The 15555-nt window shown below is 44.8% G+C and overlaps 1 protein-coding gene across 3 annotated transcripts in view; it reads left to right on the top strand.

Annotated features, from left to right (window-relative positions):
• Nucleotides 1-231: 231 nt before the first annotated feature.
• The window catches only part of cadm2a (cell adhesion molecule 2a), a 181031-nt gene continuing 165707 nt past the window's right edge, over nucleotides 232-15555 (top strand). For all 3 annotated transcript variants that reach the window (XM_035626230.2, XM_035626232.2, XM_035626228.2), the window contains exon 1: nucleotides 232-643. In XM_035626230.2, the coding sequence (XP_035482123.1) occupies nucleotides 583-643 (61 nt within the window). In that variant the 5' untranslated portion in view covers nucleotides 232-582. The remainder of the gene's footprint in view (nucleotides 644-15555) is intronic.

The following is a 15555-nucleotide window of genomic DNA, read 5'->3' as shown; positions in this document are numbered from 1 at the left end:
TCCCAGGTTTTACGTCGACACATTGTAAATGTTCACTCATAATTAAACACCCCAAGACTAAAAAACGGCGTCTTTAAAATTGATTTCAATACTTTTGCAGTCTGTTTCACACGGTGACCCCCCGCGCCCCCCCCACCCCCCCTCGCTTAGCCTCGGGCCTCCGTGATTGGTTCCCCTCCCTCGTCCATCAGGACGCGTGTGGGCGGGACTCAAACAATCCACTCGTGTTGTGCGCGCTGTGTGTGTCGCGCGCCACAGCAGACCAGGCAGTAGGAGCAGCAGCGGCACCATCCACTCCGTCACCAGAGGACGACTCTCCTCGGTCTCCGAGCCCGACTGTTGTTGCTCCCGGTCCCGCCAACTGAGCCGGTGCCTCGCCGCCTGGTGCCTCTCCGACCGCGGAGCGAAGCAGCGCTTTGACTCGGCTGTGCGAAAAGAACCTCTTTTTTTTTGGCCAGAGACGCGCGGGAGACGACACGTCCACCTGGATAGCTGACACAGCACAAAGTCCGACTCGGTTCGAGGTCCGCTGGGAAAAGAGACGCCCGAGGAGAGGAGGAGGAGGAGCGAGAAGAAGACAGGATGAATCTCAAGAGTCATTTGATTTTCACCCTCTACACTATTTATGGGATTCTTCTGAAAGGTGAGCCCGGGACGAGTGCGTGATGTGCGTGCGCATTAGCGCGCGTGTGTGTGTGTGCGCATGTTGCAGGCCAGCAGCAGGGGCAGAACGCGCGGTCACACGCGGGGTCCTGGCAGGGACATGCGGGTCTCTCTCTCTCTCTCCCTCCCCCCCCCCCTCCTCGGGGGCTCTCGCCTCTCGCCGCGTGTGTACGTGCGCTGAATGTGCGCGCGTTTGCCTGTGAACGTGCGCGCGGTTGGGGGAGTGAGGGGCGCTCGCCCCGGAACAGTCGGGAGCACCTGCACGTGAACGTCCTTCGGGGATGGAGGGAGGGTGGAAGCCTGCTGCTGCTGCTGCTGCTGCTTCTGCTTCTCAGCATTGTTTTGGTCAGGACACGACCCCAGCTCGACTGCCAGGCCACCCAGGGGCCGCCAGGTCCCGTGCGTGAATGGCAATGAAACAAAAGAAAAAAAAAAACCAAAGTACAAAACCCGAGCCCTCCGGGAAGACCCACCTCACCGTGGAACAAGCAGCCCCCCCCCCCCGCCCCCCCCGGTTGTGTTCGACTTGCAGCACTTGAATGAGTCATACAGACTGCGGACGCGTTTTTACGCGTGCCGAAGCCGAACTGTTCGCGGCTGAATCACGGCGACTCTCGATCTCGCAGACGCGCAGAGCGCTTCCTTGCGACTTGTGCGTCTTCTTCGCAGGTGTGGCGTGTGGTCAGTGCGCGCAGTCGGCTCCGGTGTGCTGTGCGCCAGCATGAGGTTTCGCAGAAGGCTGCTGTCATGGATCTCGGATGAGCCGTATCCCGGGCACCTTGTCCGGTTGGCCGGGGCTCCTCTCCGTTGAATTCGCAGAAGTTCATTATCTGGCAATGATATCTGATAATATACAATAGCCGTTGCTCTTTCTTCTCAGTTTAAGCCTCAGGTGGCCCGTCGTTTTCTAGGACTCGCATTAGAAAAATGGAAATCAATTCTGGCTTCAGCTGAAGGCAACTAACTCTATGTGAACATTACTCTGATCTTCAGACTCTTTGTGGTAATTAATCCCATCCACATCTGGCAGTGGTGTTTGGGGCGATGAGGACCCGGATGTAAACCAGTAAGGTGACTTTGGGGGAGGGGTCAAGGTCAGGGCGGATGGTGCGTGCCTGTGTTTTCATGGGCATATAATAAATACATTACAGTGAAATAATGAAATTAGATAAAAAGGCCTTTGCTGAGGCAGTGGCACTTTAGTTTATGTTTACGCTGACATTTGCAATACACGAGTGCCTTGATTATATAAATGTGTCAATAACAACAGAGTAGAAGCTGTGGGCTTGAAAAGACTTGAAAGTGAATTGTTGGGCTACGGTCGTGATGGTTCTGTGTAGAAGGTGCGAGTGTTCCACATCTGGTGCAAAGTTGCATGAGTAAAACCCAGCAGTGTTTTAGTGGCAATTTCTCAACCAGCCCGAACACAGTGCTGAAGTCGTGAAACTATATATTTTCCCTTTCTTTCACCAGTTTATCTGAGGCAACTCTGAAACAGCTGTCAGTCTTAACAGCAGGGCCACATGCGCCACACCGAGCTTCAGTCCTGCGATATAAAGTCCACTTCATCCTCCTGGAATAATATCAAGATGTAGTTAAGGCACCGGATAACAAACGTACAAAAGGCCAATGAGCATCATCTTGACTTTCACCGCTGTTTTCCACACGAGTAAATGAGGAATCCCAAATGAAAGATCCATTTGAGCTTGATTCCCTTGATCATTTGTTGTTGTCTCTTTGAAGTGCATGTGTGCGCATATGCCAGAGTGAAAGAAGGAGAATGAGAGCGGTCCGTCCCTAATAACCAGAAATGATTAAGGCCGTGCTTGACTTAATGAATTGGGGTGTAATGAGAGGTATCTCAGGATATCTGCCATATGTGACAGCTCACACTGCAGCCCTTATTGACGTTCCACAGCCTTTCTTTTCCTCTTTATTCTCCTAAGGGTGGCACACTCGTGTGTGTGTTTGCCTGCATATCTTCCTGCAAAATGCATGCCCTGTTTGACTAGCTGATTTAGATTACGAAGAGGCCAAAGCACAGACATAAGCACGCCGGTAACAGCAGAGTGCGCACATTTCATGTGTGGCTCCCCGCCACACACACTCGCATCAATCTCTCTCTCTCTCTCTCTCTCTCTCCTCCACCCTCTCCCTAACCCTGAAGACGATAGTGCTAGGCTGCTTGATTTGAACAGTCATTTCCCGGTGCAAGACCCATTATTGTATAGGTTCCGCACAGCAGGCAGGCAGGCAGGCAGGCAGGCAGGCGGGCCTCCTCCTCAATGAAGTCTATCTAGCCGAAGCCATATCCGCGCGCGCTGCAAATGACAGCTGTTTCAGCCCCCTCTGGCCCGGCGCCGGCTGGATTCAGGGATCCGGATCCGCAACTCTGTCGTCGGCCAGACCCGCGCGACGGTGTGAGCGAGGAGTGTTGTGATGGCGGTTGTTGTTTACCGACAGGTCGCGTTGTTAACATATTACCCACTGTGTCTCATGTGCCCGCGCCGGAGCCAGAGAAAACAGCCTGTTATGCAAAGGCTCCTCTTGCGTAAGAGCCCGTAGCTGAGCGGCAGGTGAAGGGAGACGGAGGCAGAGAGAGCGAGAGCGACAGAGAAAGAGGGAGATGTTCTAGAATAGAGGAGTTGATGCAAGCGTAATGTGGGAGGAGAGGATGTGGAGGAAGTATGCGCAGTCTTCTCAACTAAAAGTGTGTGATATGTGCACAGTGCACTGGTTGTTGTTTGCTGTTTGGATGTCTGTTTATTTCCACTTTGCTGTCTGTTCCCTGTCGCTCTGCCTGCCTGGTAGTCTGTCTGTTCTGAACTCTGATCTTGCTAGCCTAAATACAAACCCCCGCTGAGGGATGTGTTTATCCCCGCAGTGAGTCTAAGCCGCTGAAGGCTGACCCTCCATCCCTCTGTACTTCCGTCCATTCCTCCCTCGCTTTATCCTCCCATCCTGGTGTGGAGCTTTGTACCACAGCAGCGTGGGAAAGCTTCTGATAACAAGCGGCCTTGTGTGTGTGTGTGTGTGTGTGTGTGTGTGTGTGTGTGTGGGTGTGTGTGTTTGCAGAGCCACTGATTACACAGGAAAAACAAGATGTTCTCTCTTTCTTGCTCACTTGCACTCTCCCTCCCACTTCTGTGTGTTTGTGATGTATTCATTTTTCTAGCTGCGCTTTGATGGGTCGAACATGTGTGGTGCTCTGCACCTTATACCAATGCCATTAAGCTTCAATGCTGAGAATCCTCAGTAGAGCATGCACTGACTCAATGTGCATCACACAGACCGTGTCTCACACACACACACACACACACACACACACACACACACACACACACACACACACACACACACACACACACACACACACACAGAGTTCCAATTTGGATTCATTGCTGCTCTCCCAAAGGGATTTCCCATGATCAAAGCCGGTCTTTTGTTAGTCCAGGTGTTAAAAAAGTTAAAACCGAGAGGAGGGGGAGGCTGGAGGGGGAACGTGGTCCGATTCGGAGTGTACACGCTCTCATGGCAGAACTGCTCCAGAAACAGTGCTTTCAACCAATTCAAGCTCTTTCTCAAATCAGTAAACTAGTGCATTTGGGGCAGGCTCAGCTATGACGAGCTGAAGTGAGACGCCTTCATGGAGTGTTTAGACATTGGGATGAAATAAGGCCGGAAGAGGAAGGGGGAAAGTCACCACCAAGCTTAAAGAGGCAACGGACAACTTTTGTGGCCCCTAGTGGTTCCAGGTGGTACTTCTGTTTGGGCGCTGTCGTAAAGATGCTGCAGTAGCAAGACGCCGGCAAGGACGCGGGTACTTTTCCTCATAGCTCCTGAGGAAGTTGTCTTCACCACTTTGGAGGTCACGGTGGAGAAGACAGAAGTATGTACACCGAAGCTCACACAGCCTGGCGACTGCTCAAAGCAAAAAAAAACATGGCCCTGGGAGGTGCACTCTCGTTCACCCTCCTTCTTCACCTGCTTTCGTTCCTCTGTCAACGGGATTCTTTGAGTTGTGTCTGTCATTTTGGCTGTTCCCCCCTCTGCCATCTCTAACACTGGTGATAGATACCTGGAGAGCGACATTTTGGTTACGCAGTGTGTGACGCAGTTCCTTTGCGCTGTAAATTGTGTCGTCGTAATATGCTGGAATCAAGGCTCATAGAGAATCAATACATGCGAGGTTGGTGTGGGTTTTCTGTCGCCATTACACCGTGCAATCAATTTTACCATCATGATAACAAGTTTAAGCCAAAAGGTAGTCTATTTCTGTTTCTGCCACATTCACAGGTGGCTGTGTGATTGATAGGTGGCAAAAACGTACCTAGCTAGACAGTTTGGAGGAGTTAAAAAGTTTGAAACTGTGTGCAGATGTCCTGCGAAGTGCAGAGTGCCAAGCAGTGGCTCGGCTCCCAAACCAGCTTGTGGAAATCTCCTCGGCTTTTGTGGGCTTTTCAGAATAGGATGTGTGGACGAAGAATGAAACGGCACAGATTGCAATGCCAGCGAGATCAGGCATAATTATTTAACTGAAAGATTAGATATGGAAAGGCAACCATTTTACCAAGCATATATTCCCCTTCGAAACATAAAGAGCGTAAGTAAAATAATTGATTTGTCGAGCGCCAGTAAAATCATCTATCTACCCTTTCTTTGTCATAAGGGCAACTTTTTGTCTCCCCATATTATGTGGCCATACAATATGCCAGCCATTGATGTTTCATACACATAACTTCCAGTTCTCCAGCTCAATGCATTGTGTGGGCACACGCATTGCCTTTCTGTTTACTGAATTCTGTATTATAGGACTCCAGGCAAGGATCTCCTGAAAATATAGAAAACACTCCACAGTAATCGGCTGCATGTTGGTAATGATGCAACATCATGGATGCTGTTGTTAATCATGTTTGTCGGGCTTAAATTGAACAACATGCCACATTTCTAAGGTAGTAGTTTCATTATAATCGTAACAATAGCCTAGTATTGAAGCCAACGTGATGGTTATTTCCTAAACGAATCATACACTTGCTAGTTTATATAGCTCTCTGGCAAAGTGTAATGTACAGCCAGCCCAAAGTGGGAGAAGGGGGAGATCAAGTGCAGCCTCAAATGGAGAACAGTGACAATAGAAGCCCACAGGTGGAAGCAGCAGCAGCAGCAGCAGCAGCAGCAGCAGCAGCAGCAGCAGCAGCAGCAGACAGTGGGTTTGCGCTCCAAATAGACCTCCCACTAGGTGAGAGAAGTATGCAAGCTCAGCTAACATATCAGCTGATGGGGCTTTTCTCCAAAGTTAACATGCAGCAATTTCTGTGTACAGGTCACAACACAAACTGTAGTGCATTTAGCGATGTCAGATTTAATGTGTTAAGCGCTATGCGTTATGTTGCCTGCAGTAAAAAAACAACAACCCCAGACAACATGTCCAATGCTCAAATGCAGAAACAAATAAAGCACTCGTACAGTTAGAAATGCTGGAGGTCAGAGCTTGAATAATCAGTTTGCACTGCACTATGAACTGTAGCCCTGATAAAATATGATACACCATTCTCCTCAAAAAAACTCTGGGTTTTTTATGGTTGCCGCTTCAGTCCATCTGGCTCAACAAGCAAACTTCTTCAGTTGGATATTTGGCTTCTTTTGCCTTCTTTAGGGTCAAGTGATTATAAATACAGTAATATACCCAGACATACATTAACCACAAGCACATACAGAATAGTAGGAAAGACATGGACCGATTGCATTTTTGGGGTGCAGATGTTTCTGTCGTGATGTGTGTATTAGCATTGAATTCCAAAGGATTAGCGAGTGGCTAATCTGAAGCTCTAGTCTTCGACCAGCCATGTCACTAATCTCAGACACTCGAAAATAAAGAGATGGAAACACAATCACCTTTTGGATTAAAACCTCTCCACACGTCGTAATCGTTCACTCAGACCAAGAAAAGACGCGCACACACACACACACACACACACACACACACACACACACACACACACACGAACCAATGTGCTCTACAGGTTCATGTATCGTCCCCTCTCTTAACAACTCTTAGCCTACATAATGTTCTTTTTATATTACGTGCCCTTTCATCTGACAGCTCCTTTTCATACAACTCCCCGAGGGCCAGAGTCTGGAGACTTGGTAGCACATGTTACAGTAATCATTTTCTTCAACGGAGATAAAGATATGGACAGCCGTGACTCTGACTACTCCCTCAGCTCTCCTGCCCCCATGTTTGGGGACTCGGTGTCTCTTCTTGACAGAAATGAATTCATCCAGAGCAAAGTAGGCCCGTATTGTGTTCAGAGACATCCTTACACACAGAGCCATATTGAGTGTGTACACCAAAAACATGCACACCCACGCAAATACACATGCAGGCTTGTGCACACATGAATCCGGCAGTGTAAAGACAGAGCAGCGAGAAGACAGCAGACAAATCTTTCGTCTTCACCGACTGTATTTGCTCTGATAACATGGACTAAACGTGGGACGAAGCTTAGAAGTTATAGATTTTGTTTTTGTTTTACTCTAGTGCTGCTGTTTTTATGAGACACATTGAAAGGATAACTTTCTCTGCCCACGGCCATAGACACTAATTCACAGGAAATATGTTGAAAAAAGCAGAAAGAAGGGGAAATGCAGAATGGTTTAGTTTTGGGGTTAACAAATTCTCTTCTCTTCTCTTCTAAGGTCCATTAAAGGTAGACAGTTCATGAACAGGAAATGAATCCATATCCACAGACAATCCCACTGGTGCTCTCCCAATCACTCTTCATTCACCATTCACTATTAAAATCACTGCTGCTATGCCACGAATCAATCCCCAAAATGAGTTGCATCCCTTTTTGATGACAGCGTTCATTTCCTCTTGATGGCTGTTACACATTCCTAATGGATACCCATACTTGTTAATTTCTCGTTGTTATAATTGAGTCTTGAATCAGCTTCAAAATGCAGCTGTGTTGGCCAAATCTGCAGAAGTCGTTCTCCGTATGGCGATGCATTTCTTTGATATCTTGCAAAACACAGATTTAGTGTTAAATTGTACTTATATTACACAATTGAATTATGACATGATACTAATTGAAAAAAACAGGATTCCCTGCATCCACAAATAACACATCTCTGCACTTGTTTCAGTGTTATGGTCTCAAAGGATGCCTAGAAGTATCTTAAGCTAATTGAAATATAATTCCCTGAAGACATTTGTTCATGTTAATTGACTTTCTGTGCCTGTGCCTGTGTGTGTGTGTGTGTTCATATTATCACCAGAAGTCACTTCATAGTCCCTTGTCTAATCATCAACTTTAGCGTCCCCCCACACACATCTCTGAAAGCTAGTAGACACTCTTTTGCATGAGCACCTTCTCTAAAACACATCTAGTGTTGTTAAATTATGCAGGTGGAATCCGCTGATGTTTTCTAAAACTCATTATGAACTCTTCCTTCCACAGTTTTTCCAACAGTTTTTTTTTTTTTTTTAAATAGCTGTGTCAGTTCAGTTGTAGAACAGTGGGGGTTTACATGGGAGCAAAAGTAGAAATGTACTATATCTTCAGAAGTGCTTGTGTGTGCTCGGGTTTCTCTCTTTGTGTGTGTGGAACTAGCGAGAACACACAATTTAACAGCCGTAATTAAATGATTACTTTTGAGACATACAGGTTTGAAATTTCATCTCTCTGAAAAGGTTTCACGCCATGAACCTTACACCTGTTAACGCACACACACACCCACACACACACACGGTATACAAAACTGTCTATATCCTTCTTTCTTTGTGTTAATACACATATTCAAATCAATTTCATTTATTTATTCTTGCACATTTGCAGCATGCAGTGATATTGACCTTGCCGTTTCATTCCTTTCAGTGTCTGTTCCTATTGGTGTCTCTGCTGTCATACTGTATGACGTACAGTCCAAAATCCTTTATTGGTTCTAAGTTTGGAGTCTGGCTGCTCTCTGTGTGAAGACTGCTCCCGGCATGTTGTAGATGGGAGGGAAGAAGGAGTCAAGTGAGACAATTTATAACAGTTAAAAACCAAATGAACTGAGACCCTTGGCTTGGGTGAGCGAGTGGCAGCATACATAATGCGCCTTAGGGATTTCTTCTCCATACACACACAGCGCGTGTGTGTGTGTGTGTGTGTGTGTGTGTGTGTGTGTGTGTGTGTGTGTGTGTGTGTGTGTGTGTGTGTGTGTGTGTGTGTGTGTGTGTGTGTGTGTGTGTGTGTGTGTGTGTGTGCAAGCTAGCAAACACATAACACACAGATCCACACCCCCCCCCCACCATCTGTCACTGTTTGCCACATTGCAAATCCATTATATGCTACACAACATTATTCCTGTCGTCCTAAGTGACACACACCCCTTAGCATACTTCCACTATCCCGCTCAGTGGAACGGTGACAATTTGGTACTGCAAACACATCTTTGTCAAACATGCGGTGGCATGTTTCCAGCTGGATTTTAATACATATTTTCACGCTCCATTTGAATTCTTTTTTATAAGTTGGTGTTTAACATTGATATTTGGACATTTTAAAATACTGTTTGCTTGTCTCTGCTGCTTTATATGGGAACCTCTGTGATAATAATAACTTTAATAATCTTGCGTCTTCCAGAATTATAGTTTTTTACCATTTCGGAATAAAGATTTAACACTTGCACGCACACACACCGCATGGATCTGGCCAGCGTTTGGCTCAGTAGTTTTATAGCTAACTCATCTGCAGTTCTAATCAAAAAGATTCCCCAACCCTCACCCTCCTGCTGCGGAAACAAAGAAGTTATTATGTTTTTTAAATGGTCTCCAATTACGGGTAATTTCACCGCCTATCTTAAAGCTATTTGCTCTTCTCTCACTCTGCTCCGGTTGAGTAGAGCGAGCATCGTGCTTTGCAATAACAACAAGTAGACAAGTTAGACATACAGCGCATGCATTCTACTGGGAAGCAGAGTGTGTGTGTGTGTGTGCGCCTTTCTTTGCACATCTCCCCTCATCTCTTGTCATTAAAAATGGGAGTTAACTCAATTCCTCACTTATCTTCCTCCTTAGTGTTTGTCTCACAGTACACTCGCCTACCCAGTCCATCAGTGTCCTACACGCACAAGTCAGAAGCTTCCACTGAAGTGGATCAAAATTCTCATGTAGTGAGAATCCAGTCAGAGTCATTAGTGAGAAGTGAAGTGAGGCCAAAATTGTCTGTTTTCTTGTTTAACATGAACATTTTCTATCCGTGATGTTGCTTCTCGCAGCCCTGCTTGTGTGCTCTGAAACTATTTTATACTGAAGTTGTTGTACTACAGTTTGATACTTTTACTGCACTAGTCAGAGCCTTACTTACGTGGTATTTTATGATTTTAAATGTTAATATATGGTCTACCTGGAAAGTGAATTTAGCACAGCCGGATCAGTTTTGATGGACTGGATTTCAGTCGTAACCTTAACTGTATGTTCTGGCTTTCAGCAGCAGTCATTTAGTTTTGGATTGTGTGACATTTCATTAAGAATAGCTTTTTTTTTTTTTTTCAATAATGTCAGGGTATTTGTTTTAGAAAACTGTCATTACTCCTGGCAGTATTTTTGTATCTGCTCATATCATCTTGCCATTTCATTTACAAATAAGTAAAGTAAAAGACTGTCTTTGGGAAAAAAAAAAGAACCCACAACACACGTAGCCTAATGTGGAACACAAAAAGGTTAAACAACGGAAATTATGAATTATAAGAAAAGGCCTTTTGTAGTCTCTGGAGCTTTTGGTATTGGTATAAACGCATCTATGCAACTGAGCATTCAGTTTTTCAGACACTGAAGATGCTTTGTGTCATTCTCTTTTTGAAGCCGTGCGTATGAATATGTCTCTCTCGCGTTGCTTCTTTATCTCTCTAAGCAAATTCTTACTGTGGCTAAAACCCAAGACTAGGTTGCCAACATGCTGATGGTGCTGTGAGTTTATCCAGTTCAAATGGACCATCTAATGCTAATCTGTGCTAATCCTCTGAGAAGCACCCTCAGAGCAACTTTATCATGCTACTCCGTAGTTGAAGACCCGCGAGTGTGTGGAACACAGCGGACAGGAAAATGGTGAATGGAGACATTGGCATAGCAAATACTGAATCATTACAGCTGACACACACACACACACACACACACGCACACACACACGGACATGGGCAGTAGACATGAGCCATTACTCAAGTTATAGACCCCAAAAATCCCCAGGCATGACAATAATAATGAGGAAGAGTTAACCACAGTTGCACTGAGCTGGCAAATGGTAGCCTACTCTCTAGGACTACGCACTGACCCAGTAATCCCCTGCCATAATGCGCTGGTCACCCTAATCCTGACCTTATTAAAAGTGAGCCTGTAACCAAAAAGGGGCCATAACTGTAGACGGCAGTAGTTGGTCAGTACAGCTGGTCCTATCCAGCATCTTTACGGGGACATGTCCTTCACACACTATAATCCTGGAGCCACCTTTTACCCCCATAGGCATATGATGGCAGAGCTGGGACCACTTCTGAGATTGATGGCATTTATTTTGAAAGACGCAATCCAGCTCTAAGAAAACTTAATGATATGGATAATATGTCAGAGCATGAACAGGGCGTGGATCATGCCTGTGCTCATCAATCACAGAGCAATGTGAAACGCTGCTATACAGAGAGTATTGCTCCATGTCAAATTGCACATGGCAGCAAGAAATAATTTGCCCATAATATGGAATAATAAGAAATTTCTATTTTAAATCACATGCTCATATCCACATGGGAAATATATTGCGTTGACAATGTTTTTCTTATCAGCGATCTTTAATGGGAAGCGGTAGTTTGATATATTTTCCTAACATGCAGGGCCTACGCTGGCCTTGATGTCTTCTTATGTCACACACAATGCAGCTCTTCTTGTTAGTCAAAGTGAAATTGATCAGTGATATATTATCAGGGAAATTGGGGTCTTAGCCTGTTATCTCTTGTAGGAATGTGCTGATTCCAGTGCTTGTTAATGGTGTCGACAAGGATGTACTGCTGCATAGGTCTTTCCCTCCCATTGATAGAAAATATGACATTCAAATAAGTGGCAATTTTCCACTTTGAATTAGGCAAAAATGCAGAAATCCCCAGAATCATGAAACATTATGTCTGTGCAGAGTGATTCAGATTAAACAGAAATATAATTATATCACCATTTAAGGAAAAATAAAGCAAGAAATGCCATAGACTTCTACTGAATATACTTGTGAAGCAACTAAGTAGGCGTTTATTTGCCAATTTGTGTCAAATTAGGCCTTTGAAAGAATGACGCTGTATCAAACAGGAATATTGCTTGAAACTGCTTGCAATGCTTTCATCCCTTTCCAGCCTGATTAGCAAAAATGAATAGCATAATCCCTAAAGTCTGAGCCGTTCTCCTGCTATCCAATGGATACTGTACTTGTCATTCCAAGCAGACAACCCCCTGATAGAGGAGATAACAGGAAAGAGAAAGGTAGTAGGGAAAAGTCACAAGCAGAAAAAAGACAGTAGAAAAATGCACCGGGTGGAAGCTGATGGCTTGTTTTGAGATGTTATGTGAGTCTACGTTGTGCCTGTGGCTTGGCTAGAATCCTGAGTGACATGTTACTAGCCGCCGCTGTGCCAACGTTCTCTTAAAGCCTCACTGTGATGAGATGAGATGAGAAAGGGATGAGGGCAACGGCAAAGTGTGTGTGTGTGTGTGTGTGTGTGTGTGTGTGTGTGTGTGTGTGTGTGTGTGTGTGTGTGTGTGTGTGTGTGTGTGTGTGTGTGTGTGTGTGTGTGTGTGTGTGTGTGTGTGTGTGTGTGTGTGTGTGTGTGTGTGTGTGTGTGTGTGTGTGTGTGTGTGTGAGTGAGTGAGAGAAGGGCGATGGGGGGGTGAGAGGATTAAAAGGGATGTGGGGTTAACAGGATGGATGATGCTGAACAGAGGAATTCCTATTTCACATCTGCTCCATTGAAAAATAATAAATGAATGAAAGACATTGCAGTGGAAAAAAAAGACTGAGCCGAAAAAAGGAACAGCAACCATGCATGAGATATTCAGGAATGAGCCTTGACACTGCTAAAACCATTCACTCAAACACATGAACTCACACACACACACACACATCTCAACCATCTCACAAATGCAAATGGTTCAGCTGTGCAATATGACCAAAGAGGTCATACATCATGATTCATTACTCATCACACACTTCTCATACCTTTTCTTGACCCTGTAATTTCTGGCCATGTCTCTGCAGTTGTAAGGTGTCAAGGCAGCCATTATCAATCTTTGTGATTCTTTGCCATATGATGTGCCGGGCCAAAAGCCCCTTCTGATGCCAGAGTCTGGGCTTTGTTTTGAGCAATGTGGCTCTCATCCGCAGACCCCCTCCATATTATTCGACATGGTTCTTGTATTTGGTGGTAAAAGGAAGGTTCATGGAGTTGAATCTGTTGTGGGGCCTAATTTGCATGTATGTATGATTTCCTGATCTGTGTCAGACTGTTCATTACCAAACCACGTTCATGTAACAGAAGTAGCCGAAGAAGTTGGTATGAACTCCTCGTTTGTTGTTGTCTTGTTCGAGTCCTCCTGTTTGGAAGTCACGCACATTCTCCTCCATGTTTGTTCGTGTTGCCTTCATACAAATGTCTCGCAAATCAATTATTATGTCTCACAAATGAATCATTATGTTTACATACAATCACACAAATAAACAGTTACAATGGAGAGGTGATGTTTTTAGCAGGTCCATTTCATCTTGTGCTTTGACAAGCACCTGAATGCAATAAGAATTATTGGTTCACACATTTTTCTCTGGATGATGCACGGTAGCACACATACAGCATAAAAAGAGCTTTTTGATGGCAACATTTCCCATTCTTTAACAAAGTGCAACCCGCCAAACGTTGAGGCTATCGGGTTGTCCTTCAGATATAAATGCAAATGGTCTTGTCAAAAGTATAGTCTTTAAAAATGTTTCTTCAGTGTGAAAAGGAAGCTGGGTTTTCATTCTCACTTGCCTCTCACCTCTTTCGCTACATGTTTTTCTATCTTTCTCCTTATTTATTTCCTTCCTCACCTTTCACTGTCTCTCCTTCTTATCTGGATGTTTCATTCCTCTCTTAACCCCCAACATCTCCCTCTCCGGCATCACCCGGGGCTTTCATCTTGGCAGGGTGCTTCCTTTATGAGAATTCTCCAATTGGCAGACAAGCGCCCTTGTCAGACACCATTCATTGCACTTGCATAGATATGAAAAGTGTTTTAACAAGCACCACTGAGTTTTGTGGCTCGGCGGAAACTGCATACCAATGGCAACGCACGTCCTGTGACCAAATTAAAGGGGCAGCGAAGTTTTGATGTTGATGTCCTTGTCAGACATTAAAGTTCATCACAGCAGCACCTTGGTGGTGTGTTAGTAGAGTTTGCTTCGCTTTACGGATGTCTGTGGAGAATTTTCACTTTGAAATGCAGCTGAGCAGCTTACTGAAGCAGTATCATACTTTCATTATTAGATTTCCTTTTGCCTCGAATTTGGTGAATTTTTGGGGACGGACATTTGCATCCTCACATACAGCCCCTCTGGAAAAGTTCAGGAAAATGTCCGGACTTCAGTGCATGTCTGAAAACAGCATCCGTCGCTGCAGTTCTATTTTGGCTCTCTGCTCTCTCCAAAATATATGAATGGAATTTGGGAAACTATATCCTTAAAGTAGCTTGAGCTTCTGCAGCCAGTTGCAGCACAGGCACTAAATGGCTTCAAATGAGGTGATGTCATCGTAACTATGCGTTGTACATCCGATCCACATTGATATAAGCCACAAGGATACTGTTTCTGATAATATATTAAGTGCCTGCTTTATGGACCATGACATATAATTTCCTCTGCTCAGAATGATACGCAAAGTGACCTGTTTCTTTCAGAGTGCACCCAGGCTGTGCTGATGAAACTGCTACACTAGCGAACAACGTCTGTGTCCTTTACACTCTCTTTCTCTCTCTCTCTCTGGATGAAGTGAGACTACGGTTTTATATCAGTGCTCGGCCAATTTAGCTGCATAAAGGTTACGTGCAGCCAGCTGACAGTTAATCTGCAGCGTCCGTCAGAGGGCTCAGATCATTTCTGACCTAAGAATTTCTGTGTCTCGTCCTGTATAATGAAGTCTGTAGCATATGAATTCCTTCTAATGGAGTCAAGTCCATCTAAGCTTATCTTCCAATCGTACTCTTAGATCACAAGACACACATCGACTATCTCTCCCTCGAAAAGAAAGCTTTCATGTTTTCTGTTCCAGCCGCATTTGCAGAGCAGCATTAAATCGAAAGAACTATCTCAGACTTAAGGCTATTGTAAACTCTACGGCAGATTATTAATTCAGCAATTGTTGTCGATATATTGTCATTGTGATGGGAGATGGGATGTTTTTGGTCATTTTCACAGAATTAATAATGAGGGGACTGATATCGACGTGTGTGTGCAATTTGCTGCAGCTTGATTGAATTGAAGGGGACTGTTGGTGGAGGTATGTGTGTGAAGTGTGAGTGCCATTCAAGTTAGTATTTTATTGAACTTGGTTACAACAGTAATGTACTTAAGATGTATGTGTTGGACTATGACCCACAGACCTCATCCTAAAGACACATTTTCCTTTTGCATGGCCTTGAGACCAAGCCAGGGAGTTTGCAGCAATGGTGCTGCTGAAATGAAACTGACATATATTACTCAACTGGAAATATTACTCTTGATATACAGTCTCCCGAAGTGTATTATTATTATTCATCTTTTACCCCAAATGTCAAATGTAAAAAAGTAAACAAAAATAGCAATACATCATTACATTGAATTGTCATACTTGTAGAATCGCAAAAAT

Source organism: Scophthalmus maximus, chromosome 2 (genome assembly GCF_022379125.1).
Source record: "Scophthalmus maximus strain ysfricsl-2021 chromosome 2, ASM2237912v1, whole genome shotgun sequence".
In the NCBI taxonomy this organism is placed as follows: domain Eukaryota; kingdom Metazoa; phylum Chordata; class Actinopteri; order Pleuronectiformes; family Scophthalmidae; genus Scophthalmus; species Scophthalmus maximus.
This window is presented reverse-complemented; position numbering and strand designations above follow the sequence as displayed.